The sequence below is a fragment of the Saccopteryx leptura genome, chromosome 10 (genome assembly GCF_036850995.1).
Source record: "Saccopteryx leptura isolate mSacLep1 chromosome 10, mSacLep1_pri_phased_curated, whole genome shotgun sequence".
In the NCBI taxonomy this organism is placed as follows: Eukaryota; Metazoa; Chordata; class Mammalia; order Chiroptera; family Emballonuridae; genus Saccopteryx; species Saccopteryx leptura.
The window spans coordinates 74,798,523-74,818,127 of NC_089512.1; the positions used below are offsets into that span (position 1 = coordinate 74,798,523).

Below are 19,605 nucleotides of genomic sequence, written 5' to 3' on the forward strand. Positions count from 1 at the left end.
GTAAGTGGCTGTGAACAAGATTCTCTACACTGGTCTTTTAAGACAGTGCTTGCATCTATAACATCTATCTCTTGCAGACAGAAATCTAACTCTTTTCATAACCAAATGCTATGTAGGCACCTCTTCTAGCTAGTCTCTGGTGCTCTAGGCTGGGGTGCCCGGCCCGGGGCTTTGGGCTTACAGCTCTCAAGGAAAGCCTTTCAGGTGACCCTCCCCACAGTGAGAGTCCGTCCAGCCCCTCAGGCAGTGCTTGCTCCTGGGAGCAGGGCAACTCTGGTCTCATCTCCACCCTTCCTACCAGTCTCAGGGTGGCTTCTTCTGTGGCTCCTGGTTGTAGACTCTCCATTTAGTCCTAAGTTGGTTTTTCAGAATGATTCTTCCTAAATTTAGTTATGACTCCAGTTTGGACCTGGGAAGTGGCAATTGGAACATCCACCTACTACATTACCATCTAGGAATCCCTCAGGGCCTTTCTGTACCTTAGTTTTCTAATAAGCAAGTGATGATAATTGTACCCCTCAGCCCAGAGCTATGGTGAGGATTTAATAAAAAATTTCAAGGAAAAGAGTGTCCTATAAATGGTCATTGCTATTATTTGTTATTCATTGAACAAATGTGTGTTATGTGCTCTTCTTTAGTGTTTAAAATAAATACATTCTTTGCAGTTAGAGTTTCTGGTTCTCTGGTGAGTCACCCACATAGAAGGCAATGATATCATACAATGTCAAATGGTCAAATGTCATGATGGGGGACATGGAGACACTGAGAAGGAGTATCTAATCCAACCTCAGCAGCAGGTCAGGGCAGTGACATTGAAGAGGCAATGATGGATAGAATTTTGGAAAGCAACCCCCCCCCCCCCAAACAATTTAGTGACAACTTATATAAGTGTCCAGAGATGCACTGGAGGAATGAGAAGCAGATCAGGAACAGAGAGTGTGCAGGGAAGAGAATGGAAAGATCAGGCCAGAGAAGTGTCCAGGGATCTGACCCAGCAGGACCAGAGACCTTTCCAAACTCCAGCGTTAACCTAAGACAGCTGCCCGATTTTGCTGATTCTCATTGCTCTGAAGACCATTGCAATGTCCTTTGTTTTATTGTACATCGCAAAAAACGGTTATATTAGACCATCTTAGTGTGGATTCTACTGGAAGTAGATGCCAAGAGAAGGGTTCAAGTATAAGTAATATATTTGGGAGGTTATCCCAGGAAACACCACTATGGGGATAAGGAAATAAAACAGTTAGTGGAAAGTAACCAGTAATGGGTGTGTTTACAACATGTGAGCACTGAGGTCAACAGGAGCTCCGTCCCACTGCAGCCTCAGGGGTCCAGTGTAGACACCCATCTTGAGTTCCTGAGTCACCCACGCTGAAGGGTGGGCGAGGAGGTCGAGATCTTTAACTACCAGGTCCTTGTTGGTCATCAGTTGAGGACTACTTCCAGAGAGGTGACTCTGGCACCCACCCCAGCAAAGCTGTGCACGCTCTCAAGAAGTACCTTCTGCATACGGAGGTGAGTATGAACCGAGTGGGGGTGCGGCACTGAGCACTGGCTACAATTTTCTAAACCAGTTTGGAAAAACAATAAAATAAAAAGAGAGCGAGAAAGACCAACTCTGCTTGAAGACAACTCTGCTTGGTCTCTTGCATTCCTGTGCGTCACGTGCGCAGAGGCCCTGGCCGCCGGGGTGCCAGTGTCCGCGTTCCTGTGCGTCACGTGCGCAGAGGCCCTGGCCGCCGGGGTGCCAGTGTCCGCGTTCCTGTGCGTCACGTGCGCAGAGGCCCTGGCCGCCGGGGTGCCAGTGTCCGCGTTCCTGTGCGTCACGTGCTCAGAGGCCCTGGCCGCCGGGGTGCCAGTGTCCGCGTTCCTGTGCGTCACGTGCGCAGAGGCCCTGGCCGCCGGGGTGCCAGTGTCCGCGTTCCTGTGCGTCACGTGCGCAGAGGCCCTGGCCACCGGAGTGCCAGTGTCCGCGTTCCTGTGCGTCACGTGCGCAGAGGCCCTGGCCGCCGGGGTGCCAGTGTCCGCGTTCCTGTGCGTCACGTGCGCAGAGGCCCTGGCCGCCGGGGTGCCAGTGTCCGCGTTCCTGTGCGTCACGTGCGCAGAGGCCCTGGCGGCCGGGGTGCCAGTGTCCGCGTTCCTGTGCGTCACGTGCGCAGAGGCCCTGGCCGCCGGGGTGCCAGTGTCCGCGTTCCTGTGCGTCACGTGCGCAGAGGCCCTGGCCGCCGGGGTGCCAGTGTCCGCGTTCCTGTACGTCACGTGCGCAGAGGCCCTGGCGGCCGGGGTGCCAGTGTGTGCGTTCCTGTGCGTCACGTGCGCAGAGGCCCTGGCCGCCGGGGTGCCAGTGTGTGCGTTCCTGTGCGTCACGTGCTCAGAGGCCCTGGCGGCCGGGGTGCCAGTGTCTGGGTTGTTTTTCCAAGGGTATTTAAATAGTGGTGAAGATAGTGCCTCTCTGTGTGAGAGTGGTTTGTATTCCACATACTAAGCAAAGCTCTGTTCTCTCTTCAGGGCAAGGTTCAGGCAGGCTCATGGCTCATTTAAAAAGATTTGGGTTCCCTATGCTCAGGGTTTCTCAAATGTGACGTGAGGTGCACACACAGCATCCAGCAGGTCCACTGTGTGGTTTTCAGGGGCTGCAGAGCAAGGGGGGCCTGTGTGACTGTGGAACTTGTGCTGCTTGTTGTGCCAAAAGTGATGAAGTCCTCCTCTGGATTAGTCAGCGTGGGCTGCCATAACCAAGTGGCAACAACAAAGGGCTGACCCAGCACACATTGATTCTTACAGCTCTGGAGGCTGCAACTCTGATATCAGGGTGTCAGCATGGTCGGACTCTGGTGAGGGCTCTCTTCCTGGCCTTCTCACTGTGTCCTCATGTGGCAGAGAACAAGAGAGAGAGGGAGGGAGGAAGGGAAAGAGAGAGAGAGATCTGCCTCTTTTTGTGGGGGGCAGATTCTGTATAATTTTATTTATTTTTTTCAAACTAAAAGAAATATAAACTTTAATAGAAGTCATATATCAAGTACAGGGGCTCCTTGGGTTTAAACATCATCTTGACATATGATGTTTCAAGTTTATGACACTCACTCCCATAAAAACTTTAAAAAAATTGAAATGCGAGTGTTTTGGCTTATGCCATTAGTGTTGTACTTGTGGAATATGTGGGCAAACTAGTTTGGTTGCACGCAGTGGGAGAATACACTGTACAGCATACAGTATAGTATATTTATGTACTTTTCCTTTTTCTGTGGCTTCGTTGTGTTTTTATGATCTAGATTATGATTTTATAACTGTGTTATGATAGGTAAGTAACTTAGGCTAGGGTGTGTTTCAACTTACACCAAAATTTGGGTTATGTCATTGTTGTAGGAATGGAACTGTGTTGTCACCTGAGGACCCCCTATATAAAGGAGAGATCTGCCACTTCATATAAGGGCACAGTCCTATCATTTATGGGTCCCCCCCTATAACCTCATCTAACATTAATTACCTACTAAATATCCTCTCTCCAGATAGTCACATTGGAGGTTAAAGTTTCAACATATGAATTTTGGGGGCACACAAATCAGCCCACTGCATTTTGCCCAAATTCAAGAGCCCTGATTCAAATGTTCATTTCATTCAGAATCATGCTCACAGGCACATCCACAATAATGTTTGGTCAAATGTCTGGGTACCTTGTAGTCCAGTCAGATTGACACATATAATTAACCCTCACAGTCTCTGACCAAAGAGTCTGTGTGTTCTACTAGCATCTGTGAAACCGGTGGGCTACTTGTTAACTGGAAATTAGGGTAAAGTCTCAGATCCTTCACAGTTTTTAATGATCCTACTAAGCCTCCTCAGCCAATTTTATCACTTTTAATAAAAAAGTAACTGTAAGTATTTATTGTGCTTTTCCTTTGTGGTTTTAAAATATGAAAGAGGTTGGGAAACATTGCAAAAACCCTTATAAAAGTAATATTTGTGTTTTCTTTAAGATGTTCTAGCTTTTCCAAATATTGTCATTGAAAATGCCAGCCTTCTTCTGGAGAATGTCTCTGAACATACACAGGCTGCATTAATCACGGTGTCTGTCTCACCTCCTGCTTCTTTGCTTGGAGATCCTGTTATCATTAATGCCGATCCTGTAGTTCATCCATTTGTGCTGTCTCGTCGAGCCACACATCAGTGGGAAGTGAGTATCTAGGCAAATGGCACCATCACTTAGTACCACAAAGGTTCTAAAACGAAACTATCATTCTTGCCCTTCTTACTTTCTACTGCATATTATTTAGTATCCACTCATTGGGACCTCATTATGTGCCAGACCCTTTAAATATTCTTGAGGTTATTAAGATGCATTTATTTACAGAAATCTACTGAAGAACTTCTCAGATACAGGGCAAAGCACTGGGGCTCTCATGGTAGGAGATGGTCCTTTCCTTCATGGTGTTTACTGGTTCATAGGGAAATCTATTAATCAAGTGAATACTCACACAAGTATAAAAGTGTAAGTGTAATAAGAGCCATGAAAGTTCCACAGGTCTGTGAACACACCTAAAGGGGACATTGAACTTATCAGGCTTCCCTGAGGAAGAGCTACATGAGAATCAATCTTCAGAATGAATAGAAATTCAGTGATGAAGAGAGAGGAGAACTCCAAGTAGAGCATGTGCAAAGGCACTGTGACAAGAAGGAGTATAGTGAGGAGATGGGAACAAGAGGAGGTCAAAGTGTCAGGAGCTGGTGAGGAAGTGTAGTGAGAAGTTAGAGTGTAAAGGAGTGGGGAAGCAGAGCCTGCAGGCCTCTGAGCTATGTTAGGAAGTTTTGTTTACCATCCAGTATAATAAAGTTTATTTTTTCCTCTGGGGTAATGATCAGGCAGGATTACTGCTCATTTTAGAAGATTTGGGTTTCCTAAACTCAGAGTTTCTCCAATCTGATACAAGCCCACTACCTGCACAGCATCCACCTGGGTCTCTCTTCATCCTCCAAAGTGACCCGGAGCAAGGGGAACCATATGGACATGAAGCTCATGTTGCTTGCTGTGTTATGAATAATAAAATTCTTAAAAGCAATGTGTGATTTCCAGCAATGATCTTATGAAGAGGAATCTGAATTAGCTCCTGATTTTAAGAGACTCTGAAACTGGTAGAGTGGACAGATACCTAAATGACCATTGTGGTGTATCATGAAAAGCAGTAGAAAAGAGTGGTTAAGAGCCAGGGACTCCACAGCTAAATCACCTGGGTTCAGATCCTGGTGTTGTATTTATTGCTTTGGGAAAATGACTTAACCTCTCTGACTGGTCATATGTCCATGCCACGGGGATGGAGATAGACACACTGCTTTTAGCAGGGGAACTGGGAAGTCCATGGTTAAGGAGGACACGATTATAAGGACAGCTAAAGGGTTGGGACATTCAATTTACTGCCACATCTAAGAAACCACTTATGGAAAAAAGATATGATTTGCATACATTTTACAAGAACACTTCTGCAGCTGTGAGGAGCACAGACAATAGAGGGGCAAAACATATCTGTCAGGACGTTACCAAATACCCTTGCCAAGCTTGGTATTGTCAGATTTTAAATTTGCTTCCAACTCCAGTGAGATGCAAAATCTTATTCATGAATTTATTAGATTTTTAAAACAAGTCTAAGCAGGAAAATGGCAGCAAAGAATGTTCAATAGATAAGCTTATTGAGCTTTTTTTTTTTTAGTTTACCTAAATCTTTTCTCCTGTGGGGTCGTAAATCACAAGTTTTGGGGTCTGACAAAGCTAGGATTAAACCACAGCTCTCCAACTAGTAGCAACATGACCTTGGATAAGTTACTTGACTTTTCTGCGCTTTGGTTTTATTTTCTGTGCAAAGAGATTAATAGTAATAATATAGCTCACTCAGAGCTTGGGAAGAAGACCCTCTGAGATAACATATGCAAAGTGCTACCTCAGTGCTTGGCCTGCAATGAGGGATGAACACAGAGTGGTGGTCAATATAATCAATATGCTTTTACTTCAATATTCAGCACTAGCATAGTCCAACTACAGGTAATAAAAGCTGTAAGAAAGATAGTCACATTATAATAACTGTATCATAGACCATCTCTAGAGAGCTTTAGAAACAGCTCAATTATAAAAGTTTTTTATCATGGAAATAAATCTACAGATAAAGGCAGAACTGAATGGATATCTCCCTCTATGACTTTCCAGTATAAAAGGGCATATACTTTTCTGAGGTTTAGCATATCATTATCCTTTGTTGAACTTCCTTCCTGGAAGGATATAGGCTTGTTCAGTTTGTAAAAGAGAGGTGACTGGGCAGGTAGTCAAAAAAATTTGCCAAAACCAAACCAGCCTCCTGGAGCAACAACAGCATGGCTTGAAGTGAACTGATTATAAAGATAAATCAAACTCTCATGGAAATGCTCAAGGTGCGCTCTGGTTACGTAATCTTCAAATTGCTACCTGTCACTGAGCAACATAAATGGCTTGCACTGGTAGATGGAAAAGGGATCCAGACTACCCTTCCCTTTCCTGGACAGGGGTGGTCACCGGGGGACGGGAGCACCTCACACCTTCATGTCTTCTTCCACTGACAAGTGCGAAGTGTAAGATTTGTGTTTTTAAAAATTCAATGTGTTTGCTGAGAACCTGATAACTGCATAAAGTGCTAGGGAGCAAGAAGGACACAGTGCTACCCCCACAGGCTTCCAGGGCAGAGGGGACCACAGCAGCAGGGCCAGCCCCATCCTGGGGCTGGGTTCCTGGGTAAGAAAGTCCTTGGAAACAGAATGTGCTTAATGACAGCTTGAAAATGCTATATATTTTTAAATCAGGCTCTAGTATCGAAGCCAATTATCAGAAACATCAGGCTGTGATGAAAAAAAAAAAAAAGATTTTATAGTCAGGAAAACCTGGCTTTAAATCTGAGCTCTGTCACTTACTAGCTTTATTGCTCGGGCTTCTAACTTCTGAGCCTCAATTTTCTCATTTGGTAGCACGAAGAGGATAATGGCATTGCTCTATGAATCAAAGAGATAAAGTGTCCATTCTGTGTTAAGTGTTTGGTAGTGCAGAGCTGTCAAATATGAATGTATTACTGACTTCTTATGGCAGTGGAAGGGTAACACTCAGGCGTTACTGCCAGTCATAGTGCTGGTCAGTGCAAGGGTCCTGGGGCCTACTGGCAGGGGTCAGGTCCAGGTCTTCCTCTTCCTGCAGCATGACTTTTCTACCTGTCTATATAATCTAAGCTTAAGTTGCCTCAGCTGTGAAATAGTGGCAATAATAGTATCTGCCTCACAGTTTATTTTTTTCATGTTTATATAAGGTGAAGAACTGCCTGGCTCCCTTTCCCTCCATTTTTAGGTGTGAGGCAATTTAGGCTTTTGATTGAGAGCGTGAGCTTGAAGTCAAATAAAATCAGAGCCACTGTGTTTTTCTGTGAAAACTTGGCCAAACTGCTTAACCTCTTCAGTTTCAATTTCTGCATTGTAAAATGCATCCAGTAATATAATTTTCGATAAAAAAGGATAGAATGACATGTTTGTTAAGTGCATGGGATAATTCCAGACAAATCAGAGTTGGGAGAGGGACTCCATAAACTCTGTTATCAGGAAAAATAGAATAGAAAGGTGGGAAGGGCAAGATGGAGACCACATGTGGGAACTCTGTTCACAGCAGTTTTCAGTAAGTTTGGTCACACTTTTTCCACATTTTATATACAAAACTTTTATCTCTTTTTAAAAAAGATAAAATGTGGGGATTAAAGATCTAAAATATTTTGTCTACATCTTTATGAGGCTAGTCACTCACTCCATTATTCTGCATTTCCTTGTTTAATTTAGCTATTATACAGTGGAGTACCCAAGCTGGACTTTGAGATGGTGAATCTCTACTCCTTGATAATCTATGCCAAAGACAGCCAAGGGGCAACAGCCTCACAGACCATTGTAACGCAGATTGCGGATGTGAATGAGCCACCCACCTTCACTGGAACCCTTGCTCAGAGAACCCAAGGTACAGAGAACTCTTTTCTGATGGGAAGAAGGTCCAGTGGATACATGTGTGTGGACTCTGTCTCCTGTATCCTATGTGCTCTCATAGTGTTATGGCTATCTGAGTAATAAAGAGAATAATGATAACAAAGCTAATGATAAAGAGCTGCCACTTACTGAACGCTAACTATGTAGCTGGCACTCTCTTAAAAGTGCCAATGGATTAGTTTATGAAATGTTCATACCAGTGGAGGTGTGTGCTATTCATATTTGTATAGTATAGGTGAGCTAACAGATTTAGAAAGGTGAAGCAGCTTGTTCAGTGTTAAAAAAATTGATTTTTCTGTTTGGTTATTATGTACTAAAGTCATTCTTGTATTTGTGTGATTATTTAATTAGTAGTGTGTCTATGTCATTAAATGGCAACTTTGTGAGGGCAGAGGTCAGGCATGTTTTGCATGCTTTCTTGGTCTCTGTTGGTCAAATAAGGTTGTAAATATGATATATATGTTTGCTCACTTATAGTTTGCATTGGGTGTGGGGGATAGGCTGTAAGCAGGCAGGGTCCTTATAGCCTAAGCCTTAGTTTTAAAACTAAGCTTTTCCCCACACCCTTGACTGTTGCATGATGTGGGGTGGTGCACTCTCATGAGGAATCCCATTTATGCCTCAGATAACTGACTTTGTATCAGAGACTTCCTTCTTTGTATATTGGATTAAAGGTTTTGATTTCTACACTGTAAGATGGGGCAGAGGAGCCCATGCTGGAGGACAGCAGAGAAAGGCCACATGAAGGAGAAGCCAGTTTGTACAGAGTTTGTGCAGAGAGAAGGAGATGGGGAACAGAGGTGAATAAGGCTAGTGAGGTAGAAACCTTTGATTCTAGGAAACTCAGATAAGTCAGTGGCTTTGGGAGCCCTGAATGGAAAGGGAAGTGTTTCCCACTGTGTGTATTTCTTGCCCACCAGGTGCAAGCTAGGATTAAAGCTAATGACCCACCAGTTCTTGGCTCTGTTGTTTCATTACTGTCTGTCCGAATCAAATGCGAACCTGCATGGGCCAGGCGGCTGCGATGGTGGCTGTGGCTTCTGGTTTACAGTCTTTTGATTGAGAGCGTGAGCTTGAAGTCAAATAAAATCAGAGCCACTGTGTTTTTCTGTGAAAACTTGGCCAAACTGCTTAACCTCTTCAGTTTCAATTTCTGCATTGTAAAATGCATCCAGTAATATAATTTTCGATAAAAAAGGATAGAATGACATGTTTGTTAAGTGCATGGGATAATTCCTGACAAATCAGAGTTGGGAGAGGGACTCCATAAACTCTGTTATCTTCTCACTCTTGTCTCTGTCTTCCTCATCTCTGCCTTTTTCTCTGTAGTCAAATATTTTCGAACTGCATCTGGATGATTCATGTTCCCTGTTGAAAACAAACACTTGAGGTTTAGATGTTGCGGTGCCCATAAACTGGAGAGAGTTACTAATCTTGTCTGAGCCTCAGTTTCCTCATTGTTTAAACTGAGATATTAATCTCCTTTTGATGAAACTCACTTGAGATAATGTGTTAACATGGCAACCTGCTGTTGTGCTGGGCATGCAGTAGTGCTGAATAAATGTTAGTCTTCTTCATCCCCTTCCCTAACAGATGATAAACACCTCAAGGGCAGATTCAAGGTGAAATTCTGTGCTTTCAACTTCTAAAACAGTGAAGCCAGGTTGCTTGTGGATGCTCCATAACATTTTCTCGTGGGATGGCCATGCCAGGGTCTTAGCTATGGGTCAGGCAGGCCTGCGGACTCCTTTGTTATCCGCAAAGCCTGCCCCCTGGAAAATGGAGGCACAGCTTCTTAGGGGTGCATTGTTCCCTCAGGCCTCAGCTCCTGATCCCAGAAGAGTGATCTGACCAGTACATTGGCAAGTTTGTGGTCCCTGCTGTTTTCAAAATGGCTTAGAAAGAGGACAAACTTGAGGAAAAGACAGACAATAAAATCATCACACAATAGTAATGTATTACTTGTGTAACTGTGAGTCAGTTACTCAATCTTTCTAAACTGTAGAGGCCCTGAATAGGAACATAAAACAGGGAATTCAGTGCCCTGAGGCAAAGAGCATAGTGGCTTTACTGGTAAAAGTACTGAACACAGCACTGTGCTGAATGCAGCACAATAAGGAGAGAATCAGCAATTCTGATTAATCAATGGGTGAGGACATCTGAGCCACTTGCTTGCCCTTCAATCAACTCTAAAGAGTTCCCCTTCCTGACTTCCTCATTTTCTTCTCTGCTTCCTGAGTTCTTCATTCTTTCCCTGCTTCTATTTTGTGTGTATCAATAAATACCTGTAAGGCCTGGGGGTCAGGGCCTTCTCATGAAACCTGTAGAGGGGACTGTGAGGCGGTCTCCTCTCGGTCCCTCAGTGCACACCATGTGGTTTCTGAGTAATCATTGTCTCCATGACACTAAACCTCAGTAAAATAGAAATAATAACATCACCAATGATGTCAAGTGCTTAGCAATCAGAAAATATTTAATACTGTTATTGTTTAAATATATAAATCTCTTTTCTCTCTACCTGACACGATACTTTACAAATGGTGTTATTAGTGTTATTATGCCTGTGATTACTACAATTAATGAGAATCACCTTATAAAAATGTCTGTGCTGAGCAAAATGCCTTAAGTTTTATCTAAAGTCCAGGAGTGGATGAGGGTTTTTTGGCTTATGATACCTATTACACATTTTCTGACAGGTACTGAGATTTATATCCTAGAAGACATTGCCCTGGGCACGGTCATTTACAGAGCAATGGCCAAGGATCCAGAGGATGCTGTTTTGGAGGTAATTTACTGTTTGGGGCAGAGAAGATCAGTGCCTGGTAGTTTTTTTACATGTGACTGCATTCATATATAAAGCCACAGGCATAAGCAGTGCATTATACCACAATTCAGGTCCCAAACATCAGGACATTTCAGGTGAAAATGATTTAGGGCTGGACTGTGAGTAATTGCTTCTGTTTTAGTGCATTCTGTTGTAATGTAACCAGCGAGTTCCACCAAGACACCAAGTCCAGATGAATTTTTGAGGAGTTTATTAATTATTTGGCTAGCTACAAGGGGCGCAATCCCAAATCATGTAGGCCCTCATACAGTTCTGAGCCTGCTTGTAAAGCCAGTAGCCATGGCCACCATCACAGCCACCTGGCCCATGCAGGTTTGCATTAGATTCGGACAGACGGTAATGAAGCAATGGAGCCAAGAACTGGTGGGCCATTAGCTTTAATCCTAGCTTGCACCCGGCAGTCAAGAAATACAGTGGGAAAACACTTCCTTTTCCATTCAGGGCTCCCAAAGCCACTGACTCATCCGAGTTTCCTAAAATGAAAGGTTTCTAACCTCACCAATTTCATTCACCTCTGTTCCCCATCTCCTTCTCTCTGCACAAACTCTGTACAAACTGGCTTCTCCTTCAGCACTCTGCCATCTTGGCTGCCTCTCCTCTCCTCCACGTGGCCTTTCTCTGCTCTCCTCTAATGCTAATCTCAGGAACCGAGCGAGAGCAAGCTCCTAGTCTGCCCCATTTTATAGTGTAGAAATCAAAACCTTTAATCTAATATACAAACAAGGAAGTCTCTGATACAAAGTCATTTAGGGTGGGAAAGGCTTAGTCTTAAAACTAAGCCTTAGGCTATAACAACCCTACCTGCTTACAGCCTGTCCCCCACACCCAATGCAAACTATAAGCGAGCAAACCTATATATCATATTTACAAACTTATTTGACCAACACTGCTTTTATACAAAATCAAGTACTGGTTGGAGTGGGTAAGAAGGGGTTTATGATCCCTTTGTCTGGGCAGTGGTCAGCAAACTCATTAGTCAACAGAGCCAAATATCAACAGTACAACAATTGAAATTTCTTTTGAGAGCCACATTTTTTTAACCTAAACTCTATAGGTAGGTACGTTCCTTATTGAGGTAGCACCCACATGTGGTATTTTGTGGAAGAGCCACACTCAAGGAGCCAAAGAACTGCATTTGGCTCACGAGCTGCAGTTTGCTGACCAGGGGTCTAGAGGTATACATTACTCTCATGACTTTAGGATGAGTCCAAGTATAGGAATTCTTTTTTTTTTTAATAAATAAATTTTTATTAATTTTAATGGGGTGACATCAATAAGTCAGGGTACATATATTCAAAGAAAACATGTCCAGGTTATCTTGTCATTCAATTCTGTTGCATACCCATCACCCAAAGTCAGATTGTGCTCCGTCACCTTCTATCTAGTTTTCTTTGTACCCCTCCCCCTCCCCCTTTACCTCTCTCTCCTTCCTCCCCCCCCCCCCCCCCATAACCACCAAACTCTTGTCCATGTCTCTTAGTCTCGTTTTTATGTCCCATCAATGTATGGAATCCTGCAGTTCTTTTTTTTTCTGATTTACTTATTTCACTCCGTATAATGTTATCAAGATCCCACCATTTTGTTGTAAGTGATCCGATGTCATCATTTCTTATGGCTGAATAGTATACCATGGTGTATATGTGCCACATCTTCTTTATCCAGTCTTTTATTTTTTTTTTACAGTGATTAAAGCAAACTCTTGGCCAATACAGCAAGAATCCATAAAAGAGTAGTGTCCTTAACATGTTCACCAAGTCCAAGTTGGGCCCATCACCATGCCAAATCCCTGAAAAATGCAACCCAACCCCAGTTCACTGTTAGGAGCTGTCACAAGGAGCAGGAGTCCAGGAAAAGTCCACCTCCAGGAAAAGTCCGCATGGCACTGGAATTGTTGTCACAATTCTATACTTTGCAGCTCACGTCCAAGTCCCAATGACCACTGCTTCTAGCTGGTAATGATTGAGGCAGACTGGAAAAGCCATCTGTAGCATGCGTGGATATGAAGCTTCTGTTCTCCTCTGCCTGAAGAGATGAGACCAGGTTGCTTTTCCCTGGAGCTCTGCAACTGTGGCTTGGTAAAGAGAACTTTGGGATACACTAAGCTGGGTGGCAAAGGTAGATTCATAATAGAAGTTGGCAAAAGGGGGAAAGAGAGCTCTAAATTAGGAGTAGGTCCCAGCCTGAAATATGAGTGGGGCATTGAGGTAGGAGGAATAAAGGAAACACTATATATTAAACAAAGCAGCAGAAAGTAGAACTATCAACACCCACAACAGAGACCTTCGAGGGAAGAATAAAAAACCTGACTATTAAGCAAGACATAGTTAAGTGGCCCTTGTGCAAATGAGATCAGTTTACCTGCTTCTTGGAAGAAATACCCTAGGCTCGTCCACAGTGTCGTAGATGGGGCCGACGGCCCTAGGCACCTTCAGCCTTCAGTGGCAAACCCCAGCATTCTGGGCAAGGTTAGGTCATAGGTGACTGGAGCAGGGCTGGAAGAGACTGGACCCTCCCTTAGAAGAGCGAGGGGGAAGCCTACCTTCCAGTGTCCCTGTTTCCTCACAGCAGAGGCATGTAACTCTGGCAGGCTTTAGCTCAATTACCTTCCTTTCCACTATTGAAGTAGGACCCAGATTGCATCCTATGAGACCCCTTTGTGGTGTTGGAGCCTTTAAGGGTGTATCCTAAAAGCTGGTAGTTCCCCTGATCTCTATTGGGCTTTTTCTGCCTCCTGGTATGTTAAAAGCCATGCTCAGAAGATCTCACTGAGGGGTTTGAGGATCCCCATCCGCCTATATAAATCTTTTTCATATATCTGGAGCTGTTTGGAAAAGACAAAACAGTGTTATTAGCTGGATCAAATAAAGAAGGTAGTAGTTTGCAGGAGAGAAATATTTGTTCATCAGCATTCAAAAGAAATTTAAAAAAATTTTAAGTTAAAAAGCATGATATGGTAGACCCGTAGGATAGGAATTCTTGAGTAAGGTACATAAACATTGTTTTCTAAGGTTTTTAGATAAGTTCTATCTTCTTTGCTCTGTGTGGCAAGTGGCCCCAGTCACCCTTTCAGAGAATTCTAGGAATCAGCTAAACTATGGCTAGATGACCCAGTTGCCCTTGTAATCCAGGAAGCTCCTGCATTCTTCTCTTTCCTTTATCCACAGAAAGGAGGGGTTAGGAGGCCTGACACTTTAAAATGGCCTTGCTAGTGCTAAGTTTTACAGTTCCTTGGCACCTTATCACAATTCCACCTGCACAAGCAGGCCCAGAGAACCCTTGGGTATTGAGAAAAGATGCCAAGCCATGTTGTTCTTGGGGATCTTGAACAAGAACAGGGGCTACCACACACTGTTGAGAGACAATACAGCTCTCTGGTAGAATTAATTTGTATTTTGAAGTGCTGGGTCTCATCCTCAGGCTTTAAATAAATGCCCCAGGAATGCGCTTATTTTCAGGATAGGTATCTTCCAGTTACCAACACAGTGGGAGGGGGAGGAAATTAGGACTGTGCCGAGAGGATTGGATTTAAATCTGAACTTCGCTGCTGAAAAGTCCTTTAACAGTTCTGCCTTTCTGTTCCAACTGAAAAACTGGGGAGAGGATATCTGCTTTGTCTTCTCTCCTATTGTTTTCTTCCACATGATAATGAACTTGAAAGTAGTTTTAAACTGTAAAATATCTTACAAGTGACAAAATGTACATTACTGTATTAATTTTTGATGCTGGATGGAATGGTTATGGCATTATTAAGGTGTAACATTTTTAGCTAGTTGCCTGATGGACAAGAATATCATGTTTTTAATTTTTAATATTGTATCAGTTTCCCAAATTGGCTAAAAATGAGAGAATAATACATGTTGATGCTATAGTTTCAACATTCACAATTTTGGTAATGTTACTTAGAGGTCATTGTTCAAGGCAACTTGCCTTTTACATTTTATTTAAACAAATAGATGGCCACTAATATTTGAAGCATTGTTCATGTGCTTTTTAAAAGCATTGAATACACTTAAGTAATTACACACAAAAAACACTGCTGTTGTCAGGGTTTCCCTTCCCCCTATCTGTCTCATCTTCCTCCCAGTAGAACAATACTACATCCAGGGTGGGACTGGAGAGGTCACAGCTCCCTTTATAAAATGCAATATTAAGCCTTCTAATCATGTATATTGCTCCAAGTCAACACATTCAAGATTACAGTACTACATCCAGCTCTGAGCAGTCCAGTCATAAGAAGATCAGATATCATAGTGCAGTGGCTTCCCTGGTGTTTCCCAGGACAGCTCACCCTCCATGTTGATATTTTAGTGTGGAATGCACATCATGGTCAAATAGAGTTGAGCAGTGCCTCTAACATGCAATATAATGACTTACTATCCAATTAATGCAAGTAATTTATTTCAGATGAAGTCCTACCAAATGCCTGTTTATATAGATTAAATGCTTCTGGCCCTGAATCTATACTTTTCTCTGAAGATAACTGGTTCCTGGACCATACTTGGAAGGTTAATGCAGTGTTCTTTGTGAATTTTACCAAATATGGGGTGACATAGGCTGCGGAAACTTACATTTAGACACACTGCTATACACGTTCTTCTAACACAGTGTATCAAACCGGATATGTTGTTCAAGTACTCATGACTGGGCAACAATATTCATTTGTCTGAGTCTTCATATTGATTCAGAGAAAACCTTGTTTTAATCTGGACAAGAGCTTACCACTGTTTTGGGGCCTGATGTGTTATAATAACGATACAATTAATAACTGTTAAATGTTTATCATGTGACAGGCACATACCTTCTATAACTGAATCTTCATTTAATTCCCAAAGTAGATACTATGGTCTCATCTGATATTAAAAAATGCCCCAATAAGCTAGAATATTATATCTTTAATTCATAGATAAGGGGTATTTAGGCTAATAGAGATAAAATAATTTGCCTAAAGAGTAAGTAGTGCAGTTGTGACTCAAACTCATGTCCATTTTGCTCTAAAGCCTGTATGTTTCCTATCATACCAAATATTTCCAAATTGCTTACACAAAACACAAGCTCTACCAAATGCTCCATCTGAAAAATAAAAGATCCTGTGATCAAATAATGTTGGGAAATAAGGTCTTCATATGTCTTCTCAATTCAAAATATACAGTATGTTAAATGCCCTGAGTGCTCTAATAGAGAGGTATTTATTTAATAGCATTTTCTTCTAATTATTTTCTCACAGCACTTTTAAATACAATTTAACATCTGTTAACATTTTACTTATTGACTAGCATTCCACAGAGTATAAAGATTATATTAGATCCTACTGGAAGATTGATATAATGTAACATCTCTGGGATTGTTATAATAATTGTTGGTCAAATAAGTTTGTAAATATATATAGGTTTGCTTGCTTATAGTTTGCATTGGGTGTGGGAGACAGGCTGTAAGCGGGCAGGGTCATTATAGCCTAAAGCTTAGTTTTAAGACTAAGCCTTTCCCACCCTAAGTGACTTTGTATCAGAGACTTCCTTGTTTGTATATTGAATTAAAGGTTTTGATTTCTACACTATAAAATGAGGCAGAGGAATCCATGCTAGAGGAGAGCAGAGAAAGGCCACATGGAGGAGAGGAGAAGCAGTCAAGATGGCAGAGTGGTGAAGGAGAAGCCAATTTGTGCAGAAAGAAGATGGGAAACAGAGGTAAATAAGGCTGGTGAGGTAGAAATCTTTAATACAGTGTGTCCGTAAAGTCATGGTGCACTTTTGACCGGTCACAGGAAAGCAACAAAAGAAATGTGAAATCTGCACCAAATAAAAGGAAAACCCTCCCAGTTTCTGTAGGATGATGTGGCAGCATGTGCGCACGTGCAGATGATGACGTAACACCGTGTATACAGCGGAGCAGCCCATGGCCATGCCAGTCGAGATGTGGATGGTACAGAGGAAAGTTCAGTGTGTTCTGTGGCTTGCTAAATTCAAATCCATGACCAAAGTGCAACGTGAATATCGGCGCGTTTATAATAAAGCGCCACCACATAGGAATAATATCACTCGGTGGGATAAGCAGTTGAAGGAAACCGGCAGTTTGGTGGAGAAACCCCGTTCTGGTAGACCATCAGCCAGTGACAAGTCTGTAGAGGCTATACGGGATAGCTACCTAAGGAGCCCTCAAAAATCTGTGCGTGAGCCCACATCGAACTGCACTGAATAGGTATGAAACTGGGAGAGTTTTCCTTTTATTTGGTGCAGATTTCACATTTCTATCGTCTTTTGTTGCTTTCCCGTGACCAGTCAAAAGTGTACCATGACTTTATGGACACACTGTATTAGGAAACTCGGATATGCCAGTGGCTTTGGAAGCCCTGAATGGAAAGGGAAGTGTTTTCCCACTGTGTGAATTTCTTGCCTGCTGGGTGCAAGCTCGGATAAAGATGATGGCCCACCAGTTCTTGACTCCATTGTTTCATTACCATTTGTCCGAATCAAATGCAAACCTGCACTGGCCAGGCGGCTGTGATGATGGCTGTGGCTACTGGCTTTACAATAACAAAAGTTGAAATTTCAGGTGAGGATCTGTTTCATAGTAATTCATGTAACAAGACTGGATTTCATCCATAGATAGAACCCCTAAGTTCCAGGACTAAGACTTTTCATGAGATGAGGCACCACTATTGCTACTGCACATGTTTTAAGATCCCTGACACTCTAGTTAAGGGGGTGTTTCAAGATATAGGTGCAGTGGGACCTCTCATCATGAACAAACTAAAAATCAATTACTTTTCTTGACATACCAGAGCAAATCAGTACATCAAAACCTGGATAGTCAATTAAATACAGAGTAACAGAAAGTTCTGCTTACTTGATGCAGAAATTGCTAGATACATAACCTTGTATTAAGACTTATGTGGTAATTCTGATGAATTGTTGGAGTCTGAGTATGGACTAGTATGAGAGTGAGACATTTACGGGTACCACAGTCCTAGGGGCCTTATTCTTTCATTGGTTTTTACATCAAGGACTACATTAAGTTCTCACAGGGAAGGTCTGGGAAAGATCAACTTCTGTCTCTGGAAGAGAGCAGAGAAAAGATTCATTGTGAACTGAATCCAGAGCCTTTCCCATAACAAAAACCTATTCTTTAGGGAAAAAGAGTTTTCTTGAGCCTTATCTCACCTGGGACACTCCCCCCCCCCCCACACACACACCCACACCTACCTACACACTGGTACACACAGATGGCCCTAGATAAATTATATTCAAGATTCAGAACTCTCTCTGCGCCCCCAATCTCGTAGGACGTCATAGAAAAAAACACCCTACCTGTAAAAGAACAAGCATAAGAAATGTAGGAGACTTTTCAATAGAAGCCATGCAAGCAAGAAGAGAGTAGAATGAAGTACTGAAAGTGTTGGGGAAAAACCCAATCAACCAGTAAGTCGATATCCATTGAAATTATCCTTCAAAGCAAAAGAGAAATATCTTCCCAGACAAGCAAAAACTGAAGACATTTATTACCAGCACAACTGACCTGAAAATGTTAAAGCAAGTTGGTCAGCAAGAAGGAGAATCACATAGGTCAGAAACTCAAGTCTACATAAAGAAAGAAAGAACATGAGAAATAAATAAAGGTAAAACAATGTTTTTATTTTTAATGTATATAAAATATAACTTTAATAGTAATAATGTTTGAAAAGATTATAGCATATGATAAATGAAATGGATGATAGCAATGTCATAAGTGACAGGAGAGGACTTGGACATACTCTGGCATAAGATACTTGCACTATAAAGTGTCATTGTGTTATTCAAACCTATACTTACATTAATTAAAAAATGTGTACTGGAAAAAATGTATATTGGAAACTCTGAGACAATAACTAAAAAAATTAAAATAAGCAAAATTGATATGCCAAAAAGAGGATATAAAAATGGGATAATATAATCAGTTAAAACAAAAGAAGGAATAACCCAAAGAGTAAATGCAATGAGTAGAGAACAGTTACAAACACAGTATATATTGATTCAGCTAATACAAAGGGTCTAAATGTACCAATTCAAAGACAAAGATTATCAGACTGCAAAAACCTACTTTAGATATAAAAACTCCAACAGGTTCAAAGTAAAGGCATGAAGAAAGATGTACACTGATAGCAACCATCGGAGGAAAGCTGGAGTAGATACCTAATTTCAAACAAAAAGTGTGAGTGGTCAGTGAGGGAATGTCCCAAAGGACAAGTCAGCGATGGGATGCAGAGAGAAGACCCACCTTCTTTCCCATACTACAGTAATGACATCCCTGAGTGACTGGGGGCTGACCGCACTCCCCGCTGCACAGGTTAGGTCCTCCCGATGCTTCCCCAGGTCTCAACTCTTCCCCTACTCTCTATGTCACACTTCATTCAAAGTACAACTCTTCCCACCCCCAGTATGATCTTTTAGACATCCCTGGTTCAGTGGTGGTGGGCCTATTGGTGGTGAGGGGGTGGCATGTGTCTTTCCCTATTGTTTATTACATTGAAAGTCCGTTGTAGAAGTCTAAGTATGTTATTTCAACTCAATTCTGCTTTAAGAATCCTACTTTTTGAGGTTGAAGTTGTGTAGCTGCTACTGACTGTTATTAACAAGATGTGGGCCAGAGAGTCATCTTACTCAATACGTATTTTCCTCTCTCAATGGTGACATAAACATATACCCTAAAAGTTATCTTTCTTTTTTTTATTTTTTTTATTTTTCTGAAGCTGGAAACAG

The 19,605-nt window shown here is 42.3% G+C and overlaps 1 protein-coding gene across 3 annotated transcripts in view; it reads left to right on the forward strand.

The window, feature by feature from the left end:
• LOC136382094 (cadherin-related family member 3-like) overlaps window positions 1-19,605 on the forward strand; it is a 112,833-nt gene that overhangs the window by 15,166 nt on the left and 78,062 nt on the right. For all 3 annotated transcript variants that reach the window (XR_010747193.1, XM_066350986.1, XM_066350987.1), the window contains exons 2-4: window positions 3,978-4,174; window positions 7,831-8,002; window positions 10,725-10,813. Coding sequence is in view for 2 of the 3 variants with exons in the window: in XM_066350986.1 (XP_066207083.1) it covers window positions 3,978-4,174; window positions 7,831-8,002; window positions 10,725-10,813 (458 nt within the window). In the remaining variant the exon portion in view is untranslated. The remainder of the gene's footprint in view (window positions 1-3,977; window positions 4,175-7,830; window positions 8,003-10,724; window positions 10,814-19,605) is intronic.